The 16,617-nt window shown below is 33.3% G+C and overlaps 2 protein-coding genes across 2 annotated transcripts in view; both read right to left on the reverse strand.

The window, feature by feature from the left end:
* LOC119832671 (lipase member H-like) overlaps nucleotides 1-2,408 on the reverse strand; it is a 5,900-nt gene extending 3,492 nt beyond the window's left edge. Inside the window, exon 1 of the mRNA XM_038356380.1 lies at nucleotides 2,240-2,408. Coding sequence (XP_038212308.1) covers nucleotides 2,240-2,357 — 118 coding nt within the window. The 5' untranslated portion in view covers nucleotides 2,358-2,408. The remainder of the gene's footprint in view (nucleotides 1-2,239) is intronic.
* Nucleotides 2,409-14,591: 12,183 nt separating this feature from the next.
* LOC119832517 lies at nucleotides 14,592-16,041 on the reverse strand. Its single transcript, XM_038356178.1, has 3 exons — nucleotides 15,988-16,041; nucleotides 15,472-15,618; nucleotides 14,592-15,074 (listed from the first exon to the last, which is right to left on the reverse strand). The coding sequence occupies exons 1-3, from the start codon at nucleotides 16,039-16,041 to the stop codon at nucleotides 14,592-14,594; spliced, it is 684 nt and encodes a 227-aa protein (XP_038212106.1).
* Nucleotides 16,042-16,617: the final 576 nt, after the last annotated feature.

Consider the following 16,617-nt stretch of genomic DNA (forward strand, 5'->3'; position numbering starts at 1 on the left):
CGCCTTTGTGCCCCTCTCTCTTGGAAATAAAACGTGGCACCGAACAGTTCGTTTTACTACAACTCCCGAAATATTACAATAATAAAGAGGAAGAATTTTTATTTTTGTTTGTTTGTCTGTTTGTTAGTTTGTAATGCATAAACTCAAAACTATTGGATCGATTTTAAACTGCTAGTATATTATAAAAAATGAGTCCACTTATTAGGTAGTATCTATCGATTATCCACTACTATCAGACTTGGTTGGCTTCGACTTCAATTAGATGAGATGATCGTTAAACTTCAATATGTTTATTGCTTGTTATTAAAAACATATTTTCAAACAACATGACAAAATCATATCAATTAGACCGAATTTTTGGGTTACCACAGAACATTCGACGTGGTGAACCGATTTCGATGATTCTTTTTCTATTTGCCTGCTGTGCCCGTGTCACATTTAAATATTTCGTTCTGAAAACTTCAAGGCAATTTAGTTATTTTTATTAAAACTAGTTATTTACATAAGCGTTTGTTGATCTCAATTTTATCTTAGTGACAGATTGACTCATTGCTGATTTGTTGATAAGAAACGAGTCAATGTTTTCTTTTAATGTGGGCGTTGTTATCTTATTATCATATGATATTTGCAATGATGGACCGTCTGTGTACTGACATCTGACTCACTATGGATAGACAAAAATCACTAACAAATCGTGGTGCTTCTGGAGGGTTCGTGAAGTTCTTCGTGCCTAACAAAATTGTGACATTTGTATTTTTTACCGACTTCAAAAATGGAGGAGGTTCTCAGTTTGTTACATAAGAGAAGTCTCGTGTACCGGGGTATGGAGCAGATGTTATACATCTGTTTCACTGGTCGATTTTCTTTATGGACAAGTGGGTGATCAGCCTTCTGTGTCCTGCCAGGTTGAGACTTTTTTTTGCGTCCCCACCGGGAATCGAACCCAGAACCCCTCGGTTCTAAGCTCACGCGTTAACCACTGTACCAAGGAGACTAATTTTTGTCACATAAAGTATTGTAAATAAATAAACATTGTTACAGTTATAGAGACTAACATTGTAAATAATTAAACAGAGACCGCTAAACGTTTCTGAACAAGCTTGAAAGTTTTTATTGAATTGGTGATCATATGTTTTTATTGGTGGGGAAGCGCTTGGCCACGATCTTATGAAGCGAAGGTGTAGCCTAAGAAGGAGCGCGCTTCCCTCAAAGGGATCTGTTCACTGATTTCATATTGTTTCAATATCTTTTAGTTATATGTTTAATAACACCAATTCCTTTTATTCCACTACCAGACCTAATACTATGATATTACATACCGACATATAACCATTTGTATACGTGCTTTATTATTTTTATAGATGTTGTAAGGTTCTTAGCGTGTGTTGCAAGGTTAATGTGATTTATACAAGGTTACTGTATGGACGGTTATAGATTTATAAAAAAGTTAAATCTATTAATATTGATTGAATAAGCTTTTATTTAAAATATTTCAACTTGCCGAATATGCTTTCTATGGAAACCTATACTAATATTATAAAGCTGAAGAGTTTGTTTGTTTGAACGCGCTAATTTCAGTAACTACGGGTCCGTTTTGAAAAATTCAGATTTAGTTAGCCCAATTATTGAGGAAGGCTTTAGGCGAAGCCGGGGCGGACCGCTAGTGTTAAGATAAAAAAACAAAACACCACTTCAACGTAACCTAGTAAATTTGTTTATTAATCTATTAAATAAATTATCTTAAAAAAATTATACCAAAAATGTAATTTTTCACTACTAGGATAAATAACACATACTAGGATATACTACAGCTTTCCATTACATAGCTGTGTTTGATACTAGAGCAAAAAAAAAATATTAAAACAGACACAAAAAATAATCTCGTTTGCAACACTCACCAGTATTTTTGCGTAATAAAAATTAAAAATACGTATTTAAAACGATATCATATTCATCTTCCAGTATTCATTTAACAAAAAACAATAAAAAAACGTTACACGTACCCACTTAGAACTAGGAATTACAAATAGTGGCCACCTACGCAAATAACAAATGATTTGAAATTTCCTTCCCGTCTCGAAGGTGTATTTATTCGTTAATTAACTGTATCTTATTAGTTCATTGTTGTTGATTTGTACACGAGTTATTTACATAAATTTAATACAATAAAATACATTGCGAATAAAAATACAAAGCTATATTATTTAATACAAACCTATTAAAACCATTAAAAACTTACATTTAATCAAATTCGAATGCAGCGCCATCTGGAAGGGTCCATACTTTTCCAAATCACCGCGTCCCCAACAATGCGAATTCGCAAATAAACAAAACAATACACAGATAAATAATTTCATTGTGACACAACTACACACGATGGAGGTCAAATATATACTGGCGTGAGATCACGAGATTGGTATTGCCATGTGCTTCGAACAGGAAATTAAATCTTTTATGTGTTATCTATACAGTTTACCTCGGTTCACATGTTGCGCGTGGGCATAATCAATCACAAAAACACTTTTTGAACGGATATTTGAAATTATTTTGGGAATTGTTCTATAGGCTATTCGCTTATGTAGTAGGAAATAAACTTAAATAGATTATCTGATTTCATATAAATAAAATGTTTTATTCAGCCAATAAGAATGTAATAGTTTTAAACCCTGATTAATATCATGAAGTTTATGTGGAGATATAACATATTTAAATGTATAAAAAATGAAACTGTTACGTTATCCTACTAATATTATAAACGCGAAAGTTGGTAAGTTTGAATGTATGGATGTTTGTAACTCTCACGTAAAAACCACTAAATTGATTTTAAAAAAACTAGTACTATTATAGCAAATAGACATAAGCTACATAAATGCTTGCTATCGCCCCTGGGTTCGCACGCGGGCTAAACGCGCGGTGCAGCAAGTTATTTATAAAACCGTAGTTTTATGAATGAGTAGCGTTCCGTCACTGCTTTGCATATGGTACATACATAATTTATAGCAGTCAGGAACCATGTACATATCCAACGGTTAAAGAATTTTCAAATCTTTTTAATAGTTCCTGGGATAAGCGCGTTCAAACAAACAAAGCCTTCAATACTATATTATTTCAAGAACAGATTACGCAAACAAAACCTTCAGTACTATGTTATTTTAAGAGAAGATGAAATTTTCGCCTGAATAATTTAATGGTCTTTGACTCATAGAAACCCCCATATTACAAAGGTTGCGCGGTTATAGAATGAAGGTAGTTAAATTATAATTAAAAAGTCATCATACGGGTATTTTTAACAAAAATCTCATCTATGCGATAACTGATATCTCATTGAATTTATATCTTTAGTACCACTTTTATTTATATCCGATCAATTTCCTAGCGGGAAAGAACCGGGGATCTCCCCGTTACGAGGATAAGTTTTGTAAAATTTAAACTGCGTAACAGAATACTAATTAGTTACTACAAAACGTCATAAGTTATTGTTTTTAAAAATAAGTGGATTATACATTCTTGTTGTTCTTCGCTCGTGGTACCTACATATATTATAGCCTAACTAGCTGTGACCCGCGGTTGAAACCGCGTAAGTCCGTATCCCGTAGGAATATCGGTATAAAAAGTGCCTATGTGTTATTTCAGTTGTCCAGCTATCTACGAAGCAAAATAGTATTATTATTCACCAATAGATGTCAGGAAAAAAAAAACACGAATAAAACACGAATATGACATTTTCTAAAAAAAATTCTTAGCTAGATCGATTTATCGCCCCCGAAACCCCCTATATACTAAATTTCATGAAAATCGTTGGAGCCGATTCCGAGATTCCATATATATATATATACAAGAATTGCTCGTTTAAAGGTATAAGATAAGATAAATGTCACTCAGTGAAGTTGCCGCTTTCTAATGTTCACTGAATTTTTTAAATCGGTCCAACAGTTTTTGTTTGAAAACAAGGCAACCACACTTATATACAAATTTTTCCTCTATATAATATAGACGTAACATTTTTTATTTTTTTTATTCATCATAGGGAAGCGCTTGACCACGATCTTGCCCGATGATAACCTGAATCGAGGTCTAAGATGGAGCGCGCTTCCCTAGAAGGTACCTGTTCACTCTTCTCTTGAAGACCTCCAGATTGTACTCGTGGAGAAACAGACTCAGGAAGCATGTTCCAATCCTTTGCGGTTCGAATGAAGAGTTAAAGTATTTTTTGTGTTATTGCATTAAATAAATGTAAATTTACATCAATATTTTTGGAGTTAACTCTTTAAATATTAAAAAAATACCACAATTGCTGATTTTAATGTAAATGTCATAGTTATAGACTAGAAAAATTTGTCAACAAAATATATATATAATCATTTGAAGAAATGTCTCTAAAAAGTAATTTACAGGCGAACGAATAATTATTTTTAACAAAGAACTGCCTTCAAATTGTTAGACCTAATCCAAATTTAAATGGGACGTACCACCTTTAAAAAAGGAGTCACAAAAATCGATTCACCTAGTAAAAGTTATAAGGTAAACAACAAATACAGTTGTAACATGATTCTTTTTGAAGCCATTTGAAAGCAACACTTATATTGTTTCAGAGCATTTATAATCCATACGTGTTGCCAGTCTTCGTTTGACCAGGATTTTCGGGAAAATTAAGCGGGTAATAGAGAATCCGCGACGCAAATGTTAATTTTGGACGCTGATTGATTGATGCTGTAATGATGCGAGGTGTGTGTGCTCTGTGACGTCAGTGTCGTTTAATATCTGATGACTGATACTGTGTGTGGACTAGTGATGTGATATTGCGTTGTTTGGGTTTAGAGATTATTTACATACAGACAATGCCTCAGCGAATGCGCTGCTCACTTTTAAGGGATACGGAAAGGATTGAGTAAGGAATGGCCTGGGAAGGATAGGGAAACGGGCCTTCAAAGCTTAAAGAATTGAATATTTTCTTGCCTCGTTACTGAAAATGTGATGCTTGTAATTTATAAAAAAAATATGCAATAATAAGGAAGTTCGCACATCCGGATTCATAAAGAAATAATTGTGTTTATTTTTTCATTTAGGTCAATATAATCAGACTAACAAATGCGTATTGTGAGTTACGGTCAAGGACCTCGCGTGAGAACGTTTCGGTTTCGACGGATTAATGTTTTTAAACCATTTTTGCTTTAGATTCGTGTAAAAAAAAAACTTAAAAAAAGAATTATATGTTTCTTTTTGTTTGCTTGTTTCATATCCTCGATTCCATAAACAAAAGTGAAAAAAAAAAATGTACATATAGTACGTTTCTGTCCGTGGCTTTGCCAGTCAGAGATAAAAGAAACAGTCCGGAGATTTTTCACATAACTTCACATAACTTAACCTATTTATTCAGAAAGTGACTTTTGTAATTCTATAAAATTACTAGATGCATAAAAAACATACAACATTTAAATACAAATTTGGCTCTACTCGTAGAAAATTATAATATTTACTTTATTAAAAGAATATATTTAAATACCAATCAATTATTATTTAAGCGAAGTTTTTAACACAAATTAATAAATAAGGAACCAATATTTACCCTAATAATATACTTTTGTGGCTTATCAAAAAAGGGAGCATAAATTACAAAACAATTACAGATAATAAAATGTCTAGCGCAAATTCGCGCCAAATGTGCATCTCAAAATGGCAGCCATTAATTACTCTGTAAACAGTGCGACATAATTGGGTTTTTGTCTGTTCGTAAATGATTCACGAGCAATCAAGTGATCATCTGTTTTTAATTAATGACTTTATTGGGTGACTATTAATGAATTATTTAACAATTAAGTAAATTGCATTCTTGTAATTAAACGCGCTTAAAGAGTGGTGGGAAATCTGAATGGAATAATGTATTTTAAAATTAAATGACATATTATACTCAAAACATAATGCAGATTATACAAGGTCACATATGTGAACTATGTTGAGATATAAATACAATTTTTTAACGAGATAAAAAAGGACGGATTGAGCTAGAACTAAATTCAGAACAGATTCTAGTCTGCAGTGACTGACAAGTTTGTACGATCGATATTCAGCGTTGAGACACTGTATTAATATTTCCTTTGATTGTGGGTACGAATTATTGTCATTTGGCTTAAACGCGTGATTTTTTGTGTGAACTCAAAACTATTAAGCAAAACGTCTTTTGTATGTGTTTTGAGTTTGAGTTACGCATGTTTCACATCGAGTGTAATTGCTATTTAATTAATAAACAGTTGTAATGTATGTTAAATATCCTCATCGAAAGATCGTACAAGTTAGACGTTCAGTTCTGGCGTATTACTTATTTATTCAATAACTAGCTGCGCCCCGAGGTTTTACCTGCGTAAGTCCGCATCCTGTAGGAATATCGGGATAAAAAGTTGCCTATATGTTATTCCAGTTGTTCAGCTGTCTACGTACCAAATTTCATTGCAATCAGTTGAGCAGTTTTTGCGTCAAAGAACAACAAACACACACATCCTTACAAACTTTCGCATTTATAATATTAGTAGTATTAGTAGGATAGGATTCATGCAATCAAATGAATTTAATTGTCCTGATATTATTCAATAATGACAATATTAAATTATAACACATAAAAACCGATTCGCATTTATAATATTAAATAATAGGATAGGATTTAATTTGTAGTTATATTGACTAGAGGAAAGAAAACAACAGAGAATCGGTGTAAATATTCATTAAAGAAATTTACAAGTAAAACGCTGCGAGGAAATACTACGAGATATCGATAAAATTTTATCAAAGATTTTGTTCTGTTACACAGCCTTTGAAGTCGATTGAGGATAGTAACTATAAAGTTATAAAGTTGTGGAGTTATAATGATGTACTAGCGAGTATCGGGTTGCGTTGGGAACCGTGGACGACACTATTGTTAGTGATGTTCCGTTATTATATCGATATATTATTTTATTTTTATTTTTATATGGCGCAAAATGGGTATTATTGTTCATAGAAAATAAACAAACTTATTTAAACATACGTTATAGATAAAGAAACAATTTGAAATATTAAGGGAAATAATAGCTTGCTATTGTGTTTCGTACGGTGAGTGGGGGAGCCGGAGGCCTATTTCCTTCTCCTATCCCTTCCCAGTCCATTCCTTCTTTACAGACATCAATCCTTTTCTTATCCCTTATCCCTTAAAAGCGGGCAGCGCATTCTCAGAGGTCTGAGCCTCTGCGAATGTTCATGGGCGTTGGTGATCGTTTACCATCAGGCGAACCACCAGCTAAATTGCCCGCTATGACATAAAAAAAAATCTTGTTTTTTTTTTTTTTTTTTTTTTTTTTTTACGTCACATTTTTGTATTACTTCAATTACGATAATGACTACCCTACTACGTGCTATTTGCTTTATATATAACATAAATATTAATTCACACTTCACTAATCCATTTTATCTAAGACAACGTCAAACCTATTGGTAAGTTCGCAGTTGGGGAACGCCGACAGCCCCGCCTGGGGAAGTTTTAATTAGTATCGCATTCCATTACTTGGAGCGGTGATGCTTTGTACAGTATAATCTTACTTACTTCTTGGTGTCAAAGGCATATTTGTGTAAGTACTGAGCTTGGTGGCAATCTTCGATAGATAGATAGCATACAAACGAAATAAATAACGATATTAGACAAAACGCTAAGGCGCTTTTAAATTGTTAGGCTAGATCCAAATGGGAGGCACCAACTCGCAGAGACACAGAACATGGGAGGCCCCAGATTTCAATTTAAATCGGTTCACTGAGTCGGTAGCAAAACCAAAAAGTCGAAATTGTTAAAAATAGTTAAAATTGTCCAGTCGATTAGTCTTTTTTTTCAACCGACTTCAAAAAAGAAGGATGTTGTCAATTAGACTGTATATTTTTGTGTTATAACCTCATAACTTTTTAATGGCTGAAACGATTATAATTGAAAGCTGGTGCCTCCCATGTGATGTTAAAATTGGTCTAGTTGTGATAATGTGAAGTTTTTTGTAAAAAAATATTATTTTATAAAATTATATGATATTAGTGCCTATTAAGGCGCACTACGATATAAGATGACAAAACAAAACTGTGTTTAAAAACTATTGCAAACAGAGATAAAACTGATTCCTAAAGCTATAGAAAACATTAATCCCTGTTTATTACATCTATATAACATCATGTCAATTAATTATTGCCTAAAAACCGTATTATAAGCTGTCAGTCATAAATACAAAACCATCAGTTCGACAGTTGCCTAGCGACACTTGAAAATCGCTCCAATATTACTTATATCAGCAGCCAGCTAAAATCACCGATTCCGCATCCGTATTCAGAACATGCAATTTGTACTGCACTGTGAAAAGCCTACAATTCGTCACCTACGACAGCTTATTCTCTACATTCACGAAATAATAGCGTGAAACCGCACCTGAACCAGAAACGAGCGTAATTCAACCTTATTACTTCCACATACGGATTCTGGCGAACGCAAAAATAGAATTGCGAGCGATCATCACATCCAGTTTGCGTGGATCCCTAGCATTTGCAACATGTTTCCTCAAAACAGGGGAGTGACGGTTCGGGAGGGGTCAACGTTAAATGGCGTTGAATGGAAACATCGTACGTCGGCAATCGTAGTTGTAAAGTGTATCTAGTTAGGGCGCAGGGTACATTGTGCCATCAATATCGGCTGCTTCCTCTTTCAAAATGGCGAAGGGAGCTTGTCGATGCCATGTGACGAGACAGAATGCTTTACGTGCCTTTAATTGCAAATGACACGTTGTATTGTGTATCTAATGTAATGAATTTTGGAGTCTAATTAATGTTATTTCCAAACTATTAAAACACAAACAATTTGCTTTTGAAGTGAGATTCTTTAAATAGTTTAATCGTATAAAATTCATAGTATTTTCTTGTGTTTCATTTTACGCGAGTATTATACATTTAGAAATTAAAAACTTTTTAACGGATTTTAAACGCGATTTATTCATTATATTATTAAACCGATGTTTCGAAGCGAGCTTGCTGTCTGAGCGTCTCCCTGTGACCACGCTCGCTGTAAAGTGTTCGAAACGTGGGGTTAATAATATAAGGAATAAATCGCGTTTCAATTCCGTTAAAAAGTTTTTAATTTCTAAACGTATACAATTCGTCTAGCAACAAAAGTGCTAACGCAGGCATTGGATGATTGCTAGCTAGATTATAAAATACTAACGTGTCTCGTCAAAAAAACAATTTATATTGAGGGATATTGTAACAGCTAGGCGTTGCATCTGCGAATATTCATGGGCGGTGGTGATCGCTTACCATCAGGCGAACAGCCAGCTCAATTGCCCGCTATGATATGAAAAAAAAAACAGTTTTAACGAGTTATATATCAGAACCAACATATAATATGTATTACAAGATAACATATTGAGCGATTGATGACACAGACAATAGCTAGCTCGTAAACCAATTTGAAATTTACATAAAAACAATTATTTTTGATGTGGGTTCTATAAGCCTAATTGACTGTACCGTTCTGTATTAAAATTAACTTTTAGCAAACAAACAAATACAAGAAAATGTAGATTTTCATGCCGTTGAGGTTACTGCGGGAAAAAAATTAATTTACCGTTGCACCATTACATGGTTATCTCTAGGGTTTGGCTGTATTTTGAGCGATTCAATTAAATCTTTATAAAATTCATAAAAAAGCTGACAGAATTAATGTGTCAGACAATAAACATAAAACATCATCATCTCACTAATATTTTAACAAGAAAAATTCTAGCACCATTGCAAGTACCACTTCACTGAGTGACATAGGCTATATACCACGAGCGAAGCCGGGGCGAAGAGTTAATGTTCAAATTATATATATATTGGTGTCATGCATTAAAACTGTTCAAAAAATCAATATTTCCGATTGTATTCCCAATTTTCATTATTAAGTACTTATGCATGTTGAAACTATATTTATTAGAAATGTTATAAAGTTATAAAAATATAAAAAATACAATTAAATTAATAAGTAATATGATACATCCCCGAACAAGAAAACTAAACACTATTTAGTACTTATGCCTGTAAAAGGTCGTTTCATCATAAAAGCTCGCTCACTGACTCCATCCCTTTAATTCACACTTCTAACCAAGTTTTTCTTTTTATCGTTGTTTGCTTTTATCCGTGGCTTTACTGGCTTAGCAATTACCATACCAGCTTAGTAGGCTTCACGGGAAATCGAAAGGCTTTGAGGGTTTGAAGTAATGTGTTTCTAACCTTTACCTGTGAGGTGCCTGGAACAGTGTTAATTTTCTGTGGCTAAATAAGACTTTCGGATAACAAGTGGTTGGTTGAAAAGAATTGGGCTAGATTTGAAAAGTTAACTGGATTGTTGCGAAGGGGTTGAAGTGAAACTTCTTTAGGATCGTTGTGATTTTAAACCTGATGCAACGGAAAAAACGACAGGTAAGAGACACAAATACAAAAATGTGTAGAATGAAGCCGGCAAAGAATGAGACAGAAAAATACATACTATTTTATATTTTATATATATTCATCTCATTCTTTTGTCGATTTACTGAAGTCACTTCTATCGTGTGTGAATCGCACACACCTTTTTTGTTTACAATTACATATACTAAAATAAGTTGAAGAGTTTGTTGGTACTCTAATCGCAAAAACTACTGCACTGGTATCAAATCTTTCACCATTGGATACGTATGTGATACCTGATTGATTGGCTTAATACCACGAGCGAAGGCGGAGCGAATCGCTAGTAATAAATAAAACCATCTGACGAACGTCTTACTAACATATTAGCTTGCCAGTCTTTATTATCAGACCGTAGTCATCATACGTAATTATTTAAGTTAGTCTTCGTATTGGAATACTTTGAGATTCTTTGATAGTTTTCAATTATGTGTAGCTAAAAACTTTTTAACGGATTTTAAACGCGATTTATTCATTATATTATTAACCCGACGTTTCGAACACACAGATACAGCGAGCGTAGTCACGGGGAGACTTGCAGTCTAAGTTAAAAAAAAATTATTTCTAAATATGATAATTTATTTCTAAGTGTGTAAATACTAGCGTAAAATCAAATAGCTAATTTTATAAGGTTTGGTCTTGCTATATTTTATTGATATAGGGTTTCTGTAGAATTTTGTATATGTATTTAGTATACCAATTAATTCTTCTTAGCTATATATTATATATATCTAAAATATATAAAACTCTCGTGTCATAGTTTTCGTTTCCATACTCCTCCGAAGCGGCTTGACCGATTTTGATGAAATTTTTGTGCTTATCCGGTATCTATGAGAATCGGCCAACATCTTTCATACCCCTAAATGATAAGACTAAGGCAGAACAGCGTTTGCCGGCTCAGCTTGTTATAACATAAATATCGCTAAGAAGAATTGAATCGTTTTAAGAGCTTCGCACATTAATCAGTTTAAACGAACTGCACATAACTAAGGAAAAGAATGGAGAAACAATGTGAAACTGAAATTAGGAAAGAAATTATTTTAATAAATCAGATTTCGTACTGATTTTTGTGAAGGTTGGATGTACAATTAGCCGATTTGATTATTTATTACTAATTTCAATGTTTGTCTAAATAAAGAAATGTATGTTATTCATTTAAAGTAATATCTTATTTGTTTATTTGCACTCGGTTTATTTCAATTTCAATTTTTCAATTTCAATTTCAATTTCAATTTTCAATTTATTTCATACATACATACATACATACATTTTTGACATTTTTAAAATTACAATTTATAGCAATTACAATTTAGTTTATATAAACGGTTTGTCTTACATATATTTTTAAAGTTTACATATATCAAGCCGGTGTTTCCCTAGCTAGATTGCAGGGCAACCTGTATTTAGGAGAAACAGCTTGCTTCTAAAGTAGATTCACAATTTGAGCCATTTGACAGCATTATTATTAAAAATTATAATTGAATACAATTAAGAGAAGAAAAATAAATAAAAATCTATATACTGAGTTGCCTATAAGTGGAGGAGTTTGAGAATGTACTCTTGAGAATGTACGTGTGTGAGTGCGTTTGTATGTGTGTGTGTGTGTGTGTGTGTGTGTGTGTGTGTGTGTGTGTGTGTGTGTGTGTGTGTGTGTGTGTGTGTGTGTGTGTGTGTGTGTGTGTGTGTGTGTGTGTGTGTGTGTGTGTGTGTGTGTGTGTGTGTGTGTGTGTGTGTGTGTGTGTGTGTGTGTGTGTGTGTGTGTGTGTGTGTACAGCGAGTATTTTTTAATAGCCGTAATTAAGAACTTTTATATTTATGTTTGAATTTCAAGAAGGTGCTCTGTCTCATCATAAGTTTTTGTTAAAAGAAAGGTACGGACTGATAATTTACATTTAGGAAAAGATAGTAAGAGTTTCGTTAATTTTGTTGTAAAGATGTATTATTGTATTATTGTATTATTTATGTATTATTATTTATTTTTTTTTTTACGCCTCTACAAATGGATTGCCGACTTTTTGGGAAGGGATTAAGAAAGGATTGGCGATAGGTATAAAGGAAAGGACTGGGAAGGGTAAGGAAAAGGATATGATATATATATATTATAATTTTATCCTGTCATTATTGAATAATATCAGGACAATTTAATTCATTTCATTTCATGAATCCTACTATTCTACTTATTAGCATAATTAGTATAATATAATCCTACCAATATTATAAAAGCAAAAGTTTATAAGGATGTGTGTGTGTGTGTGCGATTGTTGCTCTTTCACGCCAAAACTATTGAACCGATTGCAATGAAATTTGGTACGTAGATAGCTGAACAACTGTCATAACATATAGGCAACTTTTTATCCCGATATTCCTACGGGATACGTACTTACGCGGGTTAAACCGCGGGACGCAGCTAGTAAAAAATACTACTCTCACCACTTACACGAAATTCGTTTAATTCGCAAATATCTGGTCGTCTCGGCAAAGCGTTAAAAGGCAGCGATAAAAAACAAATGTGACGCTAAAAGTCAAATGTGTCCCCAACTTTAACGAGGTTGGGGTCAAACCAGGAGTCCAATTAAAAAACTTTGTGAGCTACTCCTAATTAGAAATGCTTGATATTCAGACGTTGGTACTTCACTGTAATTGCTTTCAAATTAGTGAAATGGAAAAAAGATGGCGGGCTCACATAAAAGAGTGCTGTCATGCTGTGCTGTCATGATGATGATGGTGATAACTCGTATATAGTATTAATAAATTAAAAATAAAAGTGATCTACATAAAAAAAATGAGGTCTTATAATTAGATTCGATGAAACTGTTTACATAGTGTTAAATGTTATACAAAGTACATATTCAATCTAAATACCACATTCAAGAAAATTTCTTGTAAGACATTTAGAACCAATTCCCCCATTAATATTAAATGAGAGATAAAGCCTCATTAAGCAAGGCAAATACGAGAGATAACAGACGTTCCTATGATTTGTGCGGAACAATTGCTGAATAAACGTTTTATTAGCCAGCAGTTCCCAGTAATGATCCAAGATGCGAGACAAACATAAACGTGCACACTTGCAATTTTCGTTCGCAATTTGCGGTAACCATGGCAACCGGTTGATCGTTGTCAACCAATTCTGAACTTCGGTTGCCTGGTCTTTTCTGTATGTAAGGCTAGCTTCATTGTGGTGAAAGATTTCTAAAAATAAGTACTTAGGTTTCAGATATTACTTGAATATTTTGCTAGCTGTCACCCCGGCTCCGCTCGTGCTTCATATGGGGTTCAAGTGTTTTATGTAGACTATTATATATCTTGATTGTACTATAACCCAATAAATGCGAAAATATGTTTGCTTGTTTGTCGTTCTTTCAGATCGCCATGGAGCGATATAATTTTCGATTCTTGTCTGCACTACAGCAAAATACCACATTATTTCGATCGGAATATGAAGATTCATTATGATGCACATTTAAATAACTTTGAATTTTATAAATTCCAATAGATTGCGCTATATTAAGAATGTGCAAATCAACAAAACAGTTAATTTTCTTTAGCAAGCGAAGCCAAGGGCAAGCAAGTCAGTACGTAATAACTTCATACCTGTTTCACATTTGATGTAATCTATTTACTTACCTATTTATTTGGTAACCTTACCTATTATATACCTTATATCTCGATGTCATGAATACATGTAAAAAGGTCGAATTCCATCTTACCATTAGTACGCAGTAACGCAGTACATAAACGGTTTTGGGTCCGATTCTAACAAATTGGAGTGTTTGTGAGCATTTAATCGGTTCAGTAGATTTGTGGATGAGGGGACGGTGGACCATTTATCCCATAAATAGTTCTTTGAATTCTATGAATAGTGTATTCAGTTTGTGAAACTGAGTAAATGATAAAGCTTTGGCGATTAGGTTTGTGTTTAAATGCTTGTATCTGAAAAATAATGTTATGTAAAAATTTTTTTTGTTTGTTGTATTTTATTTTTTGCATATTTCGAAAATTACTTATTTTGTTACGTTTTCTCAATATTGATTGATCGAAAAACAATAAAGAATAAATAAAGTTGTATGATTATCATAGTAAATAAAAGAACTCAAGATCTTAATAGAATTTATTTAACCAACTATTTTAGCCAAATTACTAAAATCAGGCCAACCTTCATCAGTCTCATTTCTCCTGTCTCTAATATCTTTAATTTCCTTCAAAATGCTGTTAGTGATACTTTCTTCCGGCTGTACAGTTGTGGTTGGCACGACTTCACCATTCTGTGCTTTCTGGTACTTAACAATAAGTTCCAATATCTCGTGTTGCATTTTCAGCTTCAAATCGCTGGTTAGGTTTTTCATAGAGTTACCTATATATTGTCCGAATACGAAGTCTTCTGTTACTTGATGGGTTAAGAACTCCCTTCCTAGTTGTGTTAATACATCTTTAACAATGTTTGTCCCTGTACTAATTGCTTGCGATGTAGTTGTTCTGGAGGGATGTTTTATTGTTTTCTCGTATTGAGGTCGAATCGCTGGAGGGCCTACTGCTACTGATATTACCTCATCATTTTCCATGTCATCTTCGTTCAGTGGTTTGAGGTGGCCTGATGGCTGGAAATTGCAAAGATATCAAACAGATAGTTTTGAATAATGGGCTTGTATATATAATAATTAAGAACTACGACACATAATAATATGTACAAGCAATAATAAAAAAAATAACTTGTATACTTTGATACTTAAAAATTGTGTAGCATTAAACAACAAACTCCATAGGGTAGGTAGGGCAGTACCTTCACGTCAAGTTTTGTTCAAATATGAAACAGCTATGGATAATCAATTTTTTTAGCAGTAGAAATCTAAGGCATTTTAAACACGCCATAATTAGTCGAATTCCGATCGAAATAATAAAAGTACTATCATTTACAGCGCTGTAGTTGAGTACAAATCTCAATGCAGACCCAAAATAGCCCTACGATGTACGCCCTTATGGAAAGTGAGTACCAACCTTCTTCCTCCCGTCTTTCGGAGTCTGGGTACTGAAGCGTTTCCTCGCTTCAATCTCACGCGGTAGCATGTGACGTTTGGAGTGATAATGTACGTCCCCCTTTAAACCTCGAGGGTGCCGCCTGACCTCATGGCTACGCCAGGCTTCCTGAATATATAGGTAATATATATAATTATATACCCGCATATCGGTCAATACAGAGCAAAGACCATATGACCTTATATATTGTACACATTTTGAGAAAAAGCCCATACATATTTTGGCTATTAAAGAACAAAGACATAGAATGTATGAGGAAGGATTTAATACGTAATAGTAACTTCCTAATATAAAGCTAGAGAGCTATTCAACTAGAAATGGAAAACTTATACGTTATTATTATAATTCGGTTGGCTTACTTTGTTTATCTAGACTTGATATAATATCTACAACCTGTCTAATATATAAATCACTCCCAAACCATGGAACGTAAACATTCCAAGAAGTTCCGTTAAATTTAATTGAATAAGAACTTACCACAATGATCGGTGTTAGCAATAAGAAAGAAATCAACCAGCAACTTCCCGCCATTGCTCGCAAGTTTAAAATGACAACCGTTCGCTTATTCCGAGATGGAATCAAGAATTGTTTGTTGTTGAAACATATTGAAACAATGGAACACAACAATACATGTGATTTGAGAAAAGGTCTTGGAATAAAAGTGATGTAGTATGTTTGTTTTTCTTTCATAATAAACGGATAAATGCTCTGTTTAAGATACAGCAGAAACTTATTTGCTATTAGTTCACTTTGCTGTATTTTTTTATCACGGGCCGTTTATTTCCATTTTTAAATAATTAGTTGTTAAAACACATTGTCATGTTGAAAACATGTTAAAAAGATGTGTTAGTTGTCACAAGCCGCTCCACTGTTTTATTGTTCCACGTTATATTAATTTGAAAACATTGGCTAAACATGTTTTAAAGTCATACATAGCTCAACTAACATTAATTAAAAGCCAATAAATAGCATGCTTTGATATTGAAATTCTGTGAAATTTTAGTTTCAATTTCATATTGGAATATTATAATTTGTACTAATAATTGTATTTGTTTTATTTATCGTCTTGTTTAACATGTATGATATACGGGCTTATTTCGAAATTTA

The sequence above is a fragment of the Zerene cesonia genome, chromosome 15 (assembly GCF_012273895.1).
Source record: "Zerene cesonia ecotype Mississippi chromosome 15, Zerene_cesonia_1.1, whole genome shotgun sequence".
In the NCBI taxonomy this organism is placed as follows: Eukaryota; Metazoa; Arthropoda; class Insecta; order Lepidoptera; family Pieridae; genus Zerene; species Zerene cesonia.